We start from the raw sequence: 19392 nt of genomic DNA on the forward strand, positions 1-19392 counted from the left end.
ATCCGTGTATCCCCTCCCTCATGAGTCTCCCTTCCACCCAACCCCCCATCCCACCCCGCTCAGTTGCCGCAGAGCTGAGCTGAGCTCCCTGTGTTATACAGAGCCTTCCCACGAGCTATCTTATTTTACACATGGTAGTGTATAATTACCATTACACATTAACATTAACATTACACATGGTAGTATTTTTTTTTCTTTTTATTTATTTTAATTGGAGGCTATTTACTTTACAATATTGTGGTGGTTTTTGCCATACATTGACATGAATCAGCCATGGGTGTACATGTGTTCCCCATCCTGACCCTCCCTCCCCATCCCATCCCTCAGGGTCATCCCAGTGCACCAGCCCTGAGCATCCTGTCTCATGCATCAAACCTGGACTGGCGATCTATTGCACATATGATAATATACATGTTTCAATGCTATTCTCTCAGATCATCCCACCCTCGCTTTCTCCCACAGAGTCCAAAAGACTGTTCTTTACATCTGTGTCTCTTTTGCTGTCTTGCATATAGGGTCATCATTACCATCTTTCTAAATTCCATATATATGCATTAGTATTCTGTATTGGTGTTTTTCTTTCTGACTTACTTCACCCTGTATAATAAGCTCCAGTTTCATCCACCTCATTAGAACTGATTCAAATGCATTCTTTTTAATGGCTGAGTAATATTCCATTGTGTATATGTACCACAGCTTTCTTATCCATTTGTATGCTGATGGGCATCTAGGTTGCTTCCATGTCCTGGCTATTATAAACAGTGCTGCGATGAACATTGGGGTGCATGTGTCTCTTTCAGATCTGGTTTCCTCAGTGTGTATGCCCAGGAGTGGGATTGCTGGGTCATGTGGCAGTTCTATTTCCAGTTTTTTAAGGAATCTCCACACTGTTCTCTCCATAGTGGCTATACTAGTTTGCATTCCCACCAACAGTGTGTTGGTGTTTTTGTATCCATTCAGTCAGTCTTTGTCTTTTGGTTGGGGCATTCATCACATTTACATTTAAGGTAATTATTGATAAGTATGGTTCTGTTGCCATTTACTTTATTATTTTTGGTTCGAGTTTATAAACCTTTTCTGTGTTTCCTGTCTAGAGAAGATCCTTTAGCATTTTTTGGAGAGCTGGTTTGGTGGTGCTGAATTCTCTGAGCTTTTGCTTGTCTGTAAAGTTTTTGAATTCTCCTTTATATCTGAATGAGATCCTTGCTGGGTACAGTAATCTGGGTTGTAGGTTTTTCTCTTTCATCACTTTTAAGTATGTCCTGCCATTCCCTCCTGGCTTGAAGAGTTTGTATTGAAAGATCAGCTGGTATCCTTATGGGGATCCCCTTGTGAGTTATTTGTTGTTTTTCCCTTGCTGCTTTTAATATTTGTTCTTTGTGTTTTATCTTTGTTAATTTGATTACTGTTTGTCTTGGCATGTTTTGCCTTGGGTTTATCCTATTTGGGACTCCCTGGGTTTCTTGGACTTGGGTGGCTATTTCCTTCCCCATTTTAGGGAAGTTTTCAACTATTATCTCCTCAAGTATTTTCTCATGGCCTTTCTTTTTGTCTTCTTCTGGGACTCCTATGATTCGAATGTTGGGGCATTTGACATTGTCCCAGAGGTCTCTGAGATTGTCCTCATTTCTTTCTATTCTTTTTTCTTTTTTCCTCTCTGCTTCATTTATTTCTACCATTCTATCTTCCACCTCACTTATCTCTTCTGCCTCAGTTATTCTACTGTTGGTTCCCTCCAGAGTGCTTTTGATCTCAGTTATTGCATTATTCGTTATTGATTGACTCTTTTATTTCTTCTAGGGCCTTGTTAAACTTTCCTTGCATCTCTCAATTCTTGTCTCCAGACTATTTATCTGTAACTACATTTTGTTTTCAAGATTTTTGATCATTTTTACTATCATTATTCTGAATTCTTTTTCAGGTAGACTCCCTATCTCCTCCTCTTTTGTTTGGCTTGGTGGGCTTTTATCATGTTCCTTTACCTGCTGAATATTTCTCTGCCTTTTCATCTTGTTTAGATTGCTGTGTTTGGGGTGCCCTTTCTGTAGGCTGGAAGTTTGTGGTTCCTCTTTATTGTGGAGGTTCCTCCCTGTGGGTGGGGTTGGACGAGTGGCTTGTCAAGGTTTCCTGGTTAGGGAAACTTGCGCTGGTGTTCTGGTGGGTGGAGCTGGATCTCTTCTCTCTGGAGTTCCACGAAGTGTCCAGTTGTGAGTTTTGAGATGTCTATGGGTTTGATGTGACTTTTTGGCTGCCTATATTTTTGTGCTCAGGGTTATGTTATGTTGTAGAATTAGCTTGGTATGTCTTGCTCTGCAACTTGTTGGCTTGTGGGTGGAGCGTGGTTTCAGTATAGGTATGGAGGCTTTTGGATGAGCTCTTTCAATTAGTGTTCCCTGGAGTCAGGAGTTTTCTGGTGTTCTCAAGTTTTGGATTTAAGCCTCCTGCCTCTGGCTTTCAGTCTTATTCTTATAGTAGCCTCAAGACATCTCCATCCATACAGCTCTGATGATAAAACAGTTAGGTTAATAGTGAAAAGATTCTCCACAGTGGGGGACACCAGAGAGGTTCACAGAGTTACATGGAGAAAAGAAGAGGGAGGAAGGAGATAGAGGTGACCAGGAGGAGAAGAGGGGGAGTCGAAAGGGGAGAGAGCAATCTATCCAGTAATCAATTCCCTATTTGCTCTCCACAGTCTGGAACACTCAGAGAGGTTCCCGGAGTTCCATAGAGAAGAGAAGAGGGAGGAAGGAGATAGAGGTGACCAGGAGGAGAGGAGAGGGGGCTCAAAAGGAGAGAGACCAATCTAGCCTGTGATCAGTTCCCTAAGTGTTCTCCACAGTCCGGAACACCCAAAGAGATTCACAGAGTTAAGCAGAGAAGAGAAGTGGGAGGGAAGAGATAGAGGTGACCTGGGGGAGAATAAGGAGAGTCAAAAGAGGAGAGAGCAATCAAGCCAGTAATCACACTCCTAAGTAAAAATGGGTACTGAATATTGGATTCTTAAAGGTACAGAAATGATTCAGTTCAGATCAGTTCAGTCACTCAGTCGTGTCCAACTCTTTGCGACCCCATGAATTGCAGCACACCAGGTCTCCCTGTCCATCACCAACTCCGGAGATTACTCAAACTCATGTCCATCGAGTCGGTGATGCCATCCAACCATCTCATCCTCTGTTGTCCCCTTCTCCTCCTGCCCCCAATCCCTCCCAGCATCAGGGTCTTTTCCAGTGAGTCAACTCTTTGCGTGAGGTGGCCAAAGTATTGGAGTTTCAGCTTCAGCATCAGTCCTTCCAATGAACACCCAGGACTGATCTCCTTTAGGATGGACTGGTTGGATCTCCTTGCAGTCCAAGGGACTCTCAAGAGTCTTCTCCAACACCACAGTTCAAAAGCATCAATTCTTTGGCACTCAGCTTTCTTCAGAGTCCAACTCTCACATCCATACATGACCACTGGAAAAACCATAGCCTTGACTAGACGGGCCTTTGTTGACAAAGTAATGTCTCTGCTTTTTAATATGCTATCTGGTTTGGTCATAACTTTCCTTTCAAGGAAATTGGAATTGATAACAAATACCAAAAAGTAAAGATTAAAATTCCAGAGTATAGGTTAGACTCTCAAAATTACAATATTAAAAAAACAAAACAAAATCACAAAAGTTATAAAAATATACATATATGAAATTTGCTTTAAAAATAGGGTCTTTTATTTTGCAAGTTAATAGTAGATTTTAAAAATTAAAATTAAAGGAGTAATAAAGAACTTAAAAGTAAAAAATTTTTTTAATTAAAAATTATAATAGTCAAATATATCTAGGAATTTCTCTCGAGCTATTGAGGGCAATGTGGGGTCAGCTCAGTTTCAGATAGTTCCTTGTTCCAGCTTATACTTCTTCTCAGGGTCTATAGGCCCCTTCCAATGTATGCAATGCTAACTACAGGGTTTTAATCTGTTGCACCTGTCACTTCCAAAGCGGTTCCCTCTTCTTTGTTTATTTCGGCTTCCTCTGTTTGCATGTCTCTTCAGTATCTAACTTCTGCCCTGACACCAGAGGGTGAAAGTGGTCATTTATTTAGGCTCACTTGTTCAGTTGTGCTGTGGGGAGGGAGGAACACTGCCATCAAATATCACTGGCGTGTGTGGGGAGTGCTCGCAGTGTCTGGGCCACGCTGGGTTTGCCCCCGCTCACCGCATGTTTGCTTTCCCGGTCTACACTGCTCAGGCTCCACGTTGCTCTGGGGGGGAATTGTCTAAGGCGGGCCCTAGGTTGCGTGCACTTCCCAGGTCTAAGCCGCTCAGGTTCGGGTTCTCGGGTACTCCACAAAGGCACACACCTGGTTGGGCCTGAGTTTTGTGCCCTTCCCAGGTCCGAGCCGCTCAGGTGACCAGGTGCTTGGCCAGCGCACACTCCCCAGCTGGGCGGTGTGTCTCATCGCCTCCCCGTCCCAGCAACTCGGTTTTCCGGTGCGCAGCGGCAGCGCTGTCTCACGTGCGCCGTGTGTCTCCTCTGGGGAGCCGATCTCTGGCTGCCACCCTCCGTGTGGATGTCAACCATCCAGGATCCCAGGAAGACTTGGTTAGCAACTGGGAGCCTGCTCGCGGTTTGGTAGAGGATGCCATCTCTGGGGCCGAGTTTTCCCCTTACCTTCCGGCTCTGGCCTGCCTCTCTGCCTCCGGCGGGGGATGGCCGGTCCACTGTTGGCTAGCTCTCCTCTGGTATTCGCTCAGTCCTGTGTTCTGTGAGCAGACACGGCAATGCCTTAGGTTAGAGCTTTTCGCAGGAAAGTACTCTCTCTCTTTTTTTTTCTCTCTCTGGCTATCCCACCGTTTGGGTTGCTATCTCATGTTAGCTCCTTCAGATTACCCTAAGGGCCTTCAGGCTCAATCCTTACCCTAAGCAATGCAGCCCGCGCCTCCTTGTTCAGCCCCCACTTGCTGGTGGCAGAGGTGAGCATCTGGGCTACTTCTCTGCGGGAGTTGCAGTTAGGCGCGTAATCTGTGGGTTTTATTTATTTATTTTTTCCTTCCAGTTATGTTGCCCTCTGAGATTCCAAAACTCCCCACAGACCCGCTGTTGAGAGGGTTTCCTGGTGTTCGGAAACTTCTCCTCTTTTATGACTCTCTCCCCGAGACGGGTCTCCGTCCCTAACTCTTTTGTCTCTTTATCTTTTGTCCTACCTCCTTTCAAAGACAATGGGCTGCCTTTCTGGGTGCCTGGTGTCCTCTGCCAGCGTTCAGAAGTTGTTTTGTGGTATTTGCTTAGTGTTCAAAGATCTTTCGATGAATTTGTGGGGGAGAAAGTGGTATCCCCATCCTATTCCTCTGCCATCTTAGCACTGCCCCCCCGGGTGGTGTATATGTTTTAATGCTACTCTCTCAATTCATCCCACCCTCCTTCCCCGAGTATGTCTACAAGTCTGTTCTCTATATCTGTGTCTCTATTCCTGCCTTGCAAATAGGTTCATCAGTACCATTTTTATAGATTACGTTTATATGCATTAATATACAATATTTGTTTTTCTCTTTCTGATTTACTTTACTCAGATGGTTAGTATTAAGCATAAAACTTTTTGGTATGTAATTATCTAATTTTTTTTGCTCAGTAATCATTTTAAATATATTTGATTTTTTGCAAGGTTTTTTCATCCGCCCATTTTACAAGATGATGCTGCACAAGCCAATAACACTTCATGATATGGAATCAGTGGTATGTCTTTTTCACTTATCATATAAACTATAATTTAACAGGCAACTGAATATTTTAAAGACTTTTTAATGATGAAGAAGTCAACAGATGTTCCAAATATAAATGAACATTTCTCCCAACATTTTATTTTGAAAACTTACTAACATATTATAGAGTTGAAAAAATTTTACAGTGGATATGTATATATCCACCACCCAGATTCCACAATTGGCTTTTTATCCATACTTATTTTGTGACATACCTATCCACATGTCTACTCCCTATTCATCAATTCATCTTATTTCTTTGATGCATTTCAAAGAAAGTTTCAGGTATGAGTAAATTTCTCCCTAAATACTTCAGCATGCTATATAAAATAATTTTATATGTCTCTTGTGTCAGTATTTGAATTGTGATCATTTGTGATGAATGACATGTTTTCAAACTGGCAGTCCAAAGCAAAGTTTTGAAATTAGGCTACTACAGAGAAACAGAAACCCAAGAATTAAATCCTTGACTATTGCCTTGTAACCCATGCTGAATAGCATCATTTAACATGTAGAAGACATAGATTCCAAGACCTCTTCCATGGTACCAAGTCCCATTCTTGTGACATAATATCAGTGTGAACATTATGTGCATGAATGCTTAGTTGCTTCAGTTGTGTCTGACTCTTTGTGACCCTATGAACTATAGCCCTCCAGGTTCCTCTGTCCATGGGGTTCTCCAGACAAGAATACTGGAGTGGGCTGCTATGCCCTCCTCCAGGGGATCTTCCCAACCCAGGGATCGAACCTGCATCTCTTATGTCTCCTGCATTGGCAGTTGGGTTCTTTACCATTAGTGCCACGTGGGAAGCCCATAAACAGTATATTTCTTTATAAATCAACACCGCATAGTTATTGGAGTTGAAAAATTAAGGTTCTGTATTTAATTTGAGATTTTTCTTCAATTTAGGGCCAAGTATAAATAGCAGTCTCCTCATAGTTACTTAAGCATTTCAAACACAGTCTCATTGGCCGTATGGACAGACGCTGAGAGCCTCTGAGTATCATGGAAGTTATCTCAGAACTGACCCTTTAACTGGATGATAAAAATCTGTACCTCCACTGCTTTCAAACAGAAGTAGACTTCTAAACTTTTAAGCAGGCACCATGCTATTGATAAATGCTTTTTTTTTTTTTTTTGGCCACACTCTGTGGCCTGCTGGATCTTAGTTCCCCAACCAGGGATGGCACTCACACCCACCTGCAGTGGAGGTATGGCATCCTAACCACTGGACTGCCAGGGAAGTCCCAATATTTGTATTTATACTCATGTACTTACTATTCATTTCTTTTTGTAATGTGTGTGTGTGTGTGTATGTGTGTGTGTGTGTAAAAGAGATCCATCTGACCTTATCATCTTTTGTCCAGTTATTCAGACTCCGGCTACTTTTTTTTACAGATTCATGTATCTTCTTTCTGTTTACAAATTTTAAATATGCAATTTATCCCATCTAGGATAGTGAGTATTACAATTCATTAAGATGGATTCTTGAAAATGATCCAACAGAATTGGACCTCAGGTTTGTCATAGATGAAGAACTTTTTGGACAGGTTTGTAAATTTTGATTTATTTAAATGGTACATGAATTGTGAAGCTTTAGAACTTAAGTTTAATAACTTAAGCAAAATTTTATAAATTTAGACCTTAAATAATGCATGTACTCAACACTTTTCTGCATTCTATTTTAAAATTTATTTTCCCATAACAAAAGCAGTCTCTCAGAAAGAATTTCTGCTTCTTTGACTTTTAACTCATTTCATATGTATTTTAGTAAAACTAATATTTCAAGTTTCCTTAGCTTTTTTTTTTTTTCAAATTTCCTTAGCTTTTGAGTGGATTAAATTTAAAACACCAGGCTTCTTGTGTAACTGTAATATGTATACTTTATTTTTTTCACTAAAATAACGTATTCAAGGTATCATGCTTAATTTCAGACACATCAACATGAGTTGAAAAATGGTGGATCAGAAATAGTTGTCACCAATAAGAACAAAAAGGAATACATTTAGTAAGTATTTTGTTATACTTTACTATTTTTAGTAAATACTTTATTGGAAATAATTTTGTACTTTCTGTGAAGATTCTTTGTATCTTCTTTTTCTTTCTCTAGAGTCAGAGTCTCAATATTCTTTTCTACAAAAATTTTATACTTTTACTCACTCATTCAGTTCTTGCCTTGGGTTTAGCTAGTCTTTATTTTTTGTTTCTAACCAGAATACCTGTACCTTAACATCTTTTCTTATTCCCTGTGAAAAAGATAAAATGTTTTATTTCTTCTAGTCTTGTAATACAATGGCGATTTGTAAACCGAATCCAGAAGCAAATGGCTGCTTTTAAAGAGGTATTCATTTTCTTTTGTTTCCTCTTCTGTAGTTTCAAAGCACAGTCCATATCATATCAGAGAAAAAGGGAACCTTATTGTATCAGAGAAAAAAGTAGTATGTGATTTGCTTTTTAAAGTCATTTTAAATTATGTTTTCATACTGAAGTAAAGTGTTACTTGCTCAGTCGTCCAACTCTGCATCTCCATGAACTGTAGCCTACCGGACTCCTCCGTCCATGGGATTCTCCAGGCAAGAATACTGGAGTGGGTTGCCATTTCCTTCTCCAGGGGATCTTCCCCACCCAGGGATGGAACCCAGGTCTCCTGCATTGTAGGCAGATTCTTTACTATCTGAGCCACCAGGGAAGCCCATGTTTTCATACTGAAGTGAAGTGAAAGTCACTCAGTCATGTCCGACTCTTTGCAATCCCGTGTACTATACACTCCATGGAATTCTCCATGCCAGAATACTGGAGTGGGTAGCCATTCCCTTCTTCAAGAGATCTTCCCAACCCAGTGATCAAACCCAGGTCTCCCACATTGCAGGCGGACTCTACCAGCTGAGCCACCAGGGAAGCCCAAGAATACTGGAGTAGGTAGCCTGTCCCTTCTCCAGGGGATCTTCCTGATCTAGAAATTGAACCGGGGTCTCCTGCGTTGCAGGTGGATTCTTTACCAGCTGAACTAGCAGGGAAGCCCTTGTTTTCATACTAACAGAGTATTAAATGAATAGATGTTGAGTTAAAAAGCAGTCATTCAAGAAGTCCATGCAATAAACAGTCCTCCATAACATGGATCCCCCCTCACCTTTTACAGTCCCCTCCCCTCACCTTAATTAAACATAGGTGAACAAAGGGACAAGAGTCCTAGAGGGATGTGGAATATATCAGCAGGCCACAGACTTTTTGGCCCCAGGGGCCAGTTTCACGGAACACAATTTTTCTGTGGATCTTGGGGTCAGGTGGAGGGATAATTCAGCAGTAATGCAAGTCATGGAGAGTAGCAGATGAAGCTTCACTGGCTCGCCCACCCCCACCTCCTGCTGTGTGGCCCAGTTCCCCAGACCAGCACTTATTCATGCCCCAGGGGTTGGGAACCCCTGAAAGTGTTAATCACTCATCGTGTCCAACTCTTCTCAACTCCATGAACTGTAGCCTGCCAGGCTCCTCTGTCTATGGAATTCTCCTTGCAGGAATACAGGAGTGGGTATTCCCTTCTCCAGGGGATCTTCCCAACCCAAGCATTGAACCCAGGTCTCCTGCTTTGCCGGCACAATCTTTACCATCTGGGCCACTAGGGAAGCCTCTGGGAACCCCTGGAACATGCCGTTTATGTCTTTTCCTAAGTGGGATTATGCCATACATGTTGGTTTGTGACTCCCTTCCTTCTCTTGTCAAATACTTATTGGAGGTGTTTTACATATCAAGATATATAGTGACCTTTCTTTGTAGCTGTATTTTATTCATAATGTAAATTCATAAGTCACTTAAAGTTCCAAATTGATGGACATTTAGGCTGTTGCCAAGGCACTCATTTCCTAAGCTAATTAAAAGTCTTCTGTTAAATAGTTATCACACACTTTTTCATTTATTTGATACTGAGCACTGACCATGTGTCTGGTGCTGTACAAGGCAAAAGGACATAGGTCCTGTCGTCGAGGAGCAGAGAATCTAAGGGTGAAATGGACCAGGGGAGCTCACAGTACTAGGTAAGCAGAGAAGAGAGGTAGAAACCAAAGCAGGAAGAGGTGGGGGCAGGGGCATGGGAGGGGTAGAGGGATTGGTCAGCCAGAGAGAAGAAGGAAATGCAGTTCCAAGCAGAGGGAGCGACACATGTCAAGTCTAGTAATAAGACAAACTGGGCACACGTTAGAGAAAATACAAGCAGTTGTACTGGATGAAAGGATGCAAGTGTTAATTGCCCAGTCATGTTCAACTCTTTGTAACCCCATAGACTGTAGCCTGCCAAGCTGCTCTGTCCATGGAATTCATCAGGCAAGAATACTAGAGTGGGTAGCCATTCCTTTCTCCGGGGGATCTTCCCAACCAAGGGATCCAACCCAGGTTGCCTACATTGCAGGCATCTGAGCCAACGGGGCTGCAAGAGGCGAAACCAAGTCTGGAGAGATGGGAGGAACCTGATGATGAGGGGCCTATTTCTTTGGTGTTTTCTCTGAAGTCCAGTGAGGAAGGAAGGTGGCATTAAAGGCTGTTAACAATAAAATACCAAGATTCAATGTGTATTTTGCTCAGCGCTTTCTGGAAGTGGTATGAATGAATAGTAAGCTAGAGGAGGGCGAGACAAGCAGCAGAGGCTAGTGGAGCAAGTGCTGGAATCACCCCAGGGGAAATGATCAGGACAGTGGGAACAGAGCTGTGCATGTACATGAATGATACTCCGGAAGGGAGAGTTATAGCTCAGGGTGACTTAAAGGATGGAGATCTGGGGACTATCTGTAGTGGAGCTGTGGACTAAACAAGATGGAAAATTCAAAAGAATGGTAAGAATGGTGCAAGTGGATTGCCACACGTGAGGATGTCGGAACACCAACATTTAAGGAATGAACAGGAGGAAAGGAGACATCAGAGAAAATCAGCAAAGGCAGAGACATAAGAGGAAAACCATCAACAGCAGACAGAGTTTCAAGAACAAAGGTATTATCAACAATATCATAGTATAGAGAAGTCAAATAAGATAGGGAACTAGAAGGTATTCATTAGATGTAGCCAGAAAGTTATCTTTGACTTTCTCCAGGACAGTTTTAGGGAAGCCTTGGTGAAGAGGTCAGATTACAGTGGTTGAGGGATAGATGAGGGGGAGCAAGTGGATTTGGTGATGTGTAGTAACACTGTCCAGAATGTGGGTGTGAAGAGAAGAAAGAGGGATTTGCTTTCTTATTTTGTTTTGAATGAGATATGGCTTGAACAAATTTAGATGCATCAAGAGTGAGTTAATAAGGACTTCCCTGGTGGTCTAGTGGTTAAGACTTTGCCTTCCAATGCAGGGGGCACAGGTTCCTTCCCTGGTTAGGGAACTAAGATCCCACATGCCTCATGGCCAAAAAACCAAAACATAAAACAAAAGCAGTATTGTAACAAATTCAATAAAGACTTGAAAAATTATCCACATCCCCCCAAAAATCTTTAAAAAAACAAACATGTGCTAGTAAAAGTTTAGTGAAGACATCCTTCAGGAAACAAGTGAAGCACAGAGCGGAAGTGGTCCCTCTCTCCACAGCAGTGGGGACAAGACCCTCATGGATGTTGGTGCTAAGATGGGGTGCAGAATGTTGAAGGGAATTCCATCTGGCAGAGCTGCTTTTATTTTCTCTCTCAAATAGAAATCATCTGCTGTAAAGAAAGGGTGACACGGAGAAGAAGGAAGCTTGAACGGTGTGGGGTGGTTTGAAAATAGCCACTTTGAGGAATCAATGGGAGAACAGACATGTGTACTTTCTTGCTGACATTGAAATGTCAGTTAAAGAGCCCATGAACCGTGTAGTGGCAGGAATCTGTGTGGGTACGGGATTTCTCCAGTTCCACCCAGATACTGAAGTGTGCAATTGTCCATTGACCCTGCTAACTAGGGTTTTAAATATATTCTTTCTTCTAGGGATTTTTTGAACTGATACCACAGGATCTCATCAAAATTTTTGATGAAAATGAACTAGAGGTAAGAAATATTGCTCTTAAAACAGGACTTTTGTACCCCTGATTTTTCTTGTCTACAGTTTGACATTTTTTCTTATGTAGCTTCTGATGTGTGGCTTGGGAGATGTGGATGTGAATGACTGGAGAGACCATACAAAGTATAAAAATGGCTACAGCATAAATCATCAAGTCATCCAGTGGTTTTGGAAGGTAATAGAAGGCTTGCATTTTCTTAAGTTACTTCTTAATAGATTCAATCGTATTTACCTATACTAGTGGATCACACGTAGATAAGACAAAAAGTATATTGGGTTGGCCAAAAAGTTTGCTTGGTTAGGGAATATGTTATTCAATTATGTTGTTGGTGAAAATGAAAAATATGTTTTTAAATTTTTACTTTTAAACCGAATGAACTTTTTGGCCAGCCCAGTATATAGCCCCACAAAATTTTTTTATTTTGTACTATATACATTTACCTCCATACATACTTATTTATAGATAAGTAAAATGTAGTAAGTGGCAGTGTTACCTGAGATCAACTCTTGGTTCCTTACTTTTTAAAAAGAAGGGATTCTTCAAGGGAACTTGTAACCTGCAGTGTATTTGCTGGGACTCCTATTTGGCTTCTTGGAATGTGATAGAGAAATGTGTATGCCAGTAAATACAATTTTTAAATAATAATTCCAGTAAATACAATTTTTAAAAAGCCATATAGTCACATCCAAGAGGAAATTTTGTCACTGTGTTAGGCTATAACCCCATTCTAAACAGTTACCATGAAGCCTTGGAAATGGAGTCTCAAGAACTTTGTAAACTACTGTATACATAACTTGAAGTACAGGAAACATGCAAATTTCATAAGTGATGATTCAGGCTCTAACTAAACTCTGGTAACATATTTTTCAGGGTAGTTTTGTTAACATTTTTTCCAGTGATGTTCCTAAATGCTGCTTTTATTTTATGCAGGCTGTTTTAATGATGGACTCAGAAAAAAGAATACGATTACTTCAGTTTGTCACTGGCACATCCCGTGTGCCTATGAATGGATTTGCTGAACTGTATGGTATGGATTTTCCATAGATCATTAAAAAATGGAGCTGATGCCAGTTGTCTTTTTCATGACTGACTAGTCTTCAGTCTTCTTTCATGTATACAAATATTTAATTAGTTAAAAAGAATTCATAGTTTTAAATGATTATAGTTAGATACACTGCAGAAGGTCAAAATATATGTATACACCTTCTATTTTGTTGTTGTTGTTTGTTGTTCAGTTGCTAAATCATGTCCAGCTCTTTGCAAGCCCATGAATTGCAGCATGCCAGGTTCCCCTTCACTGTCTCCCGGAGTTTGCTCAAATTCATGTCCATTGAGTCAGTGATGCTGTCTAAACTTCTCATCCTCTGCTGCCCTCTTCTCCTTTTGCCTTCAGTCTTTCCCAGCATCAGGATCTTCTCCAGTGAGTCAGCTCTTCCCATTAGATGACCAAAGTACTGGAGCTTTAGCATCAAAGTACTTCAGCTTTAGCAGAAGTCCTTCCAATAAATATGCAGGGTTGGTTTCCTTTAGGATTTACTGGTTTGATCCCCTTGCAGTCCAAAGGACTCTCAGTGAGATAGCAAAAGAGAAAACTAAACACAGGAAATGATTCAAGTTACTTTCCATTCTTGAATTTTAAATTTGATTCCCACTCTGTATTCTGTTACAGAAGAAACATTGCCCGTGGTGTGATGGTTTAAGATAGACAGCATATAAAGTTCCACAGGGTGTTAATAAGTGTATAACAAAATACAGAATGTATCATAGTAGAATACATTTGGGGTAAAGAATGGAATAAACAAAGTTAAATATTGCTTATTGGAATGGCATGTACTTGCTTTTAAAGATACCAAGAAAAACAACTCTTTCAGAGGAGGTATAGCCAAGATCGAAGCCCTTCTATCCCCTCCTTGGCCTACGTGGTTTCCTTGTTAAGCTTAACTGAACATCTGTTTGCAGAACCTGTCAGGCAGCTGCCCCTTCTCTCCCAAGGAGAAGGATGAGACTCAACAACATGCTCATTCCCCACCTGACTGGATTTGTCTTTCCAGTGGTTTCCCCTGAGTTACATTCCATTCTCTCCTCCTGCTCTTTAACCAGTTAGTAGAGAAAATCAAAGCAGGGCAGGCACCCCCTCCATCTCCAGCTCCTCTTATATGCAGCCCAGACCTACAGTCACCCAATGATGGCATGCACTTTTTGGAATTTGGAGGAGATATTTCATATACTGACTTCCCTGGTGGCTCAGATGATAAAGAATCTGCCTATGATGCAGGAGCTCCAGATTCGACCTCTGGTTCAGGAAGATCCTCCGGAGAAGGGAATGGCTATCCACTCCAGTATTCTTGCCTGGGAAATTCCATGGACAGAGGGACCTGGCTGGCTACAGTCAATGGGGTCGCAAAGAGTCAGACTCGACTAAGCAACTAACACACTATCTCATACACAGGTCCAGAGTTATTAGTGTTAGACTATAAATTCAAATTCTTATGGATTTACAAAAGAAGCAGAAGTTGCTTCAGAATGTTAATATTACAATACAGTATTATCTAGCCAATAAAAAGTATGTTACGGGGACTTCCCTGTCAGTTCACGCTTCCACTGCAAGGGTTTGATCCCTTCCACTCGGGTTTGAGCCCTGTTTGTGGGACTGTGATCCCAAATGAAGTGTGGCTTAGCCCCCCAAGAAAGAAGTATGTTACATTTATATTGGTTGACTTAATAGGGAGTTTTTCAAATGGAGTGTTCAGGTGAGAGAATCAAGAGGCAGGAAAATATATCTGATTCCATGTTGCAGAAAATACAGTGACAAAAGTACTGAAATTTTAACTGTAGATATAATTGTGATGGGTGATGTGTGAACAGCAGTGCCTTTTGAGAAAACAGTAACATGGAAAATAGTATTTTTAGTACTGCTTCTGACAGTTATACTCTCACACATGTGTTTGGATATGAGTCTGAGACATAGAGAAAAGTATGGAAGGTGACTCATCGGGTTGTTAGCATTGATGACGTGGGAGGTTGGAGGACGTTGAGAATTGCAAAAGGAATAATTGAGTAAAACTCCAAAGGAAGAAAAAGTTTCTCAGAATGTTCACAATAAGAGAAAAATGTAGCATGTATAAATGATCCCATGCACATAAAATTCTATACATATGTATATGCAGAAAAAGATTAATGATAGGATGTTTACTTAGATTTAACAGTGGAATTTCAGGTCATCTTTACATCTTTCATTGTATAATCTTACTGCAAAAAAATAAATCAATAGAGAAAAATAATAAAAAAAAATTAAAGCTATTTTCAGTGGCACTCAAAAAAAATACCCATTTTCTGTGTACCTAAGATAGAGGTGGTATATGAAAATGCAGGGCTGGGAAACAGCAAAAGTCCCGTTAGACATGCCCCCCAGGTCAGAGTGATACCGTGACCACAGACGAACTGATAGGAGTCCTCATTTCATAGCTGGACGGTAAAGTCATGAGCCCAAGACAGTATTATTTCTTTTGAATTTAAAGAAACTAGATGAATTATCTGTGTGTTTTAAGTGTTGCATTAGCAAAAGTGAGTTGTGAAATGTTCAGGAGCTCCTATAAAGGCTAAATGAAACCAAAGTAACTTCTCTTTCTTGTAGGCTCAAACGGACCACAGTCATTTACAGTTGAGCAGTGGGGCACGCCTGAGAAGCTGCCAAGAGCTCATACCTGGTAAGCAGTTTCTTTGACCCTCGAGAACCAAGTCTTCAGAGAGAGAAGGTCCTCTCACAGTCTAGACACAGAAGGTCAGGTCCTCTCACAGTCTAGACACAGGTCTAGTTCCCTCTATGCTGTGTTGGTGGCAGATAAGGAGGTGGGGAATGGGAGGGAGAGGATGGAAAGACAGTGAGACTAACTCAGGAACAGGTGTTTCTTTACCAGGCAGGCTTGGGCTTTAAGTCCAGGTTGCTGAACCCTGGAGAGACACATCTGAACTGTTGATGATATGTTGCCTCCATCACATGAATGATAAGCCATTCCACAGAGGGCTAGAACATTCCCTCTTGAAGTTTCAAATGACAGGAACCCAGACATTTGGAGGTCAGGTTGGAGGTGAGAGGTTACCACCAAGAAGTCATGAAGAGAGTCCATACCTTGAGTCCAACCCTAGACCTTCCTTCTCCCTGAGGAGAAAAGGTCTTTTCCTGTTCTTGGAACATTCAGTCACAAATAACTGCACTGTGAATAGTTTGCCCTGGGAACTTTGTCACCTTTTCACTGTCCGTCATAACCAGCCTCTCTCTGTTCTTTCAGCTTTAATCGCCTGGACTTGCCACCCTATGAGTCATTTGAAGAATTGTGGGATAAACTTCAGATGGCCATTGAGAACACTCAGGGTTTTGATGGCGTTGATTAGATTTCAAGTAACCATTTATGGTGTTTTACTGCCACTTTTTTTTAAAGCAAAATCTTGACTTAAAATTTTCCAGGGAACTACTAATCCTTGGCCATTGATGCTTCTCAGATATTGGAGAAAATCATGTCAACGAATTAGAAGAAATAGTATTGACAACTTTTCCATTATTTCATTCATTTTAATAATGTGTTGCATTTACATAGTTGTTTTGTTCTATTTTGAGTTCACACCCTAGGATTTAAGTCCTGTGTGCCTGAAATTGTGAGTTTTGTCCTTGGATTTACCTCTTTTACAGTATTTGCCAGGCAGTTCTTTCTTAAACTACTGAAATGATAACTGTGAATACCTGTGATAAGTGTCATGTGTGAAAAGTGTGATTTTTTTGAGAAGGAGAACTGAAATTTGGGGGAAAAAAACTTCAATACTGAGCACACGACAATATATTCAGTGCTGCCTGCAGCTAGTTATTATTTTTTAGACCTGCCTACTGCACGTGCAGTAACAGGTTTTTGTAAAAATCTTGCAAGGTGTGTTACCTATATTTTCAGTCAACTGATTCATTTACAAAAAAAGCTGTTTACTTCTTCATTTTAAAAGTATTTGGCTTTTGTTAGTACACGGTTTTACTAAACAAGGTAGTTCATAGGACATGTGAAGCAAATTCAGATTTGCAAAGGTTGAAAGGTATCAGTGCCTCCCTCTTGCCTGTATATCCTATGGCTCTTTGATAAAGCCATTATTCTTTACTGTTTTTATTTAGTTAAAAGAATTCCTTCTTCAAACTAAAGCTCAACAAAGCAGTATTCCTAAATATGCCTTGAAGAACTAAGTTAAATGTATAATACTTGCCTTTACTAGTCATTCTTTACACTTGCACAATTATGTAGTACTTATATGTTTACAGGGTTTATTATGTTTACAGATTAAGCTAATTTCTGTAGTTGCATTTTTATATTTTTAGTATTTCACTTTAGTCAAAAAAACCAAATAATTTGTTAAAAATTACCAAAGAATAGTTACAGTGCATCATTTGTATTAAATTTATTACCATGTTTCTTATGCTTTTTAAAAAACTGTTTACTATGAAAATAATGTTTTGCTATAAATCCAAAACTCTTTAGGCAAAATGCTAAAGATAGACTTCTACTTTAGCTAAATAGAAGTACATAAAAATCCTGTGCGTGCATTCAACAAAGGTTTACTGAATGCCTGTGATATGCATAGCTCTGTCTAGGCCAAAGGGTGAGAGTTGTCAGCTTCAAAGAAATCCATCCCCATCCTCAAGGAACTTAGAGATGTGTAAAGGAATTTTGAAACAATCAAAAGTCAAGGTGAGCAGAATAAGGCAAAAGGGAAAGTATTTTAGTGCACCTGCAAAGGTAAAGTGTGCCAAGGCTGTATTTATATACTTTATACCTGTATTGGAATGATTGTATAGAAAAATGCTCTTGAAAAAAGTTAAAGCTATTTCTCAATATGGTATTTTGGTGATTTAGGGATAATTGTAAATATATGTTATGAATCTTCTGAAATACACACACACACACACACTCTAAGAGGTGTAAAAATTGTATCCGGCTGCTGGTTACAGTTTGCTGGGGTCTAATGCCATGTGTACTTTCCAGCACCTGGTAGCGATCTCATAAGTGACAGAAGAAAAACCACTTTCCAAACATCACATCAGCAGCCCAGCTTAGAGAAAGTAATTCACAGATCCCGTGCACCCTCTGTCTCATCTTCTGTGTTAAACAGCTTTCAGGGGAAACACCCTGTTTTTATCACTTACCAAATGTTTAAACTGAAGCAACAAAGTTCACCTCTCTGGGTTCCTGGTTCTTCCTCTGTCAAAGGAAAAGAGCCATGCATCACACTCTCATTGTCATGTCAGATTGTTGTCAGCTCCAGAGAGATGCCCTGTAAAGTCTCATATAGCCAGAAGGTACTTTGTGCCGGCCGTCAGATTTTGTCAAATCAGGTGTGAACATGAACCACACTTCCAAAGAGAAACCTCTTCATTTAAACATGAATTGACTGCTAACAGACAAGGCAGGATCATCTCTGGGATTGAATATATACAAATATATGTATACATATTTTTATCTGTATGTGGATCTTACCATCAGAATTCATTTTCTCCACATGAGCAAAGTAATGTTAAGATGGGCCAATGCATTTTGGAATGTTCTCATTATGTAGAACCGAACGTGAAAACTGCTTTTGTTAAAAAAGGATTTTACCACATGTTTGTTTAAATATCACTTCTGTCAAATATGGCAGATATCAGACCTTGAGAAAATATATAGCTTGCTTTTCATCTGACTCATTCACTTGGATGATTCTGTGACTCAGATAAAACATCGTGTTAATAAGACCAGACACTCCCACCAGCACCCAGCCACAGACCAGCATCTGCTTCATTTTCCAGTTATGCAGTGATGGTCTGAAAGGAACCTGTATCAAGCAACACAGCCCCTCATCCCAAAGAGCAAAGTATCTCAAAACGCATTCTACAGCTGGAAGTAAATAGGGTCATTTTCTTAAAGCAAGGATGTCATATTTTTTTAGAACTTATAAGCACATAATTTTAGCCTATATTTTCTCTGTAATCAAACAAATTTTAATGGACATAAAATTGTATTACAAATGCATTTCATCCTAATTTAAATGGTTTTATTTGTTTTCATTTTTTATTTATAATGCTGAAATTCCAGAGAATTATCAAGGCAAACAACTCTTTTGAATTATAAGCCACTTGACATTGTTTTCTAAAATCTCCTCATATGGGAAAAATATTACCAAGATTAATGTATCAAAATTTATTGCATACTTTAAAATATAAAACCGTTTTTAAAAATCTTGATACCATAAATAAAGTTCTATTCTAGCAAAAACAAAAACTGTGACTTATTTTTCAAATAGAACTATTTCCAAGCCATTATCCTTGGTGATAGCTCCTGATACAGTTCTTTGCAGCAACACAAAGAATTCTCAAGATGACCTTGAATTTATAGCAGATGCTGTAGCATGATTATAAACTCAACCACAGAGAATCTCCACTTTACAGACAAGTCATGTTCCCAAAATCTGGTTGTTAGTAAACTATCCAGAAGACAATATAATAGTATACAAATGGACTAGATTTCAGACTTGCTATTCATTCAAGATGAGCACAATAAAGGACAAAAATGGTATGGACCTAACAGAAGTAGAAGATATTAAGAAGAGGTGACAAGAATACACAGAAGAACTGTACAAAA

General features: G+C 40.1%; 1 protein-coding gene across 6 annotated transcripts in view; it reads left to right on the plus strand.

The window, feature by feature from the left end:
* The window catches only part of NEDD4 (NEDD4 E3 ubiquitin protein ligase), a 131757-nt gene extending 112725 nt beyond the window's left edge, over positions 1–19032 (plus strand). For all 6 annotated transcript variants that reach the window (XM_065940576.1, XM_065940577.1, XM_065940572.1 and 3 more), the window contains 9 exons: positions 5637–5707; positions 7189–7284; positions 7669–7742; positions 8015–8075; positions 11670–11729; positions 11810–11917; positions 12674–12770; positions 15378–15450; positions 16033–19032. In XM_065940576.1, coding sequence (XP_065796648.1) covers positions 5637–5707; positions 7189–7284; positions 7669–7742; positions 8015–8075; positions 11670–11729; positions 11810–11917; positions 12674–12770; positions 15378–15450; positions 16033–16135 — 743 coding nt within the window. In that variant the 3' untranslated portion in view covers positions 16136–19032. The remainder of the gene's footprint in view (positions 1–5636; positions 5708–7188; positions 7285–7668; positions 7743–8014; positions 8076–11669; positions 11730–11809; positions 11918–12673; positions 12771–15377; positions 15451–16032) is intronic.
* The last annotated feature ends 360 nt before the right edge of the window (positions 19033–19392 follow it).

This window comes from Muntiacus reevesi, chromosome 7 (assembly GCF_963930625.1).
Source record: "Muntiacus reevesi chromosome 7, mMunRee1.1, whole genome shotgun sequence".
Classification (NCBI taxonomy): domain Eukaryota; kingdom Metazoa; phylum Chordata; class Mammalia; order Artiodactyla; family Cervidae; genus Muntiacus; species Muntiacus reevesi.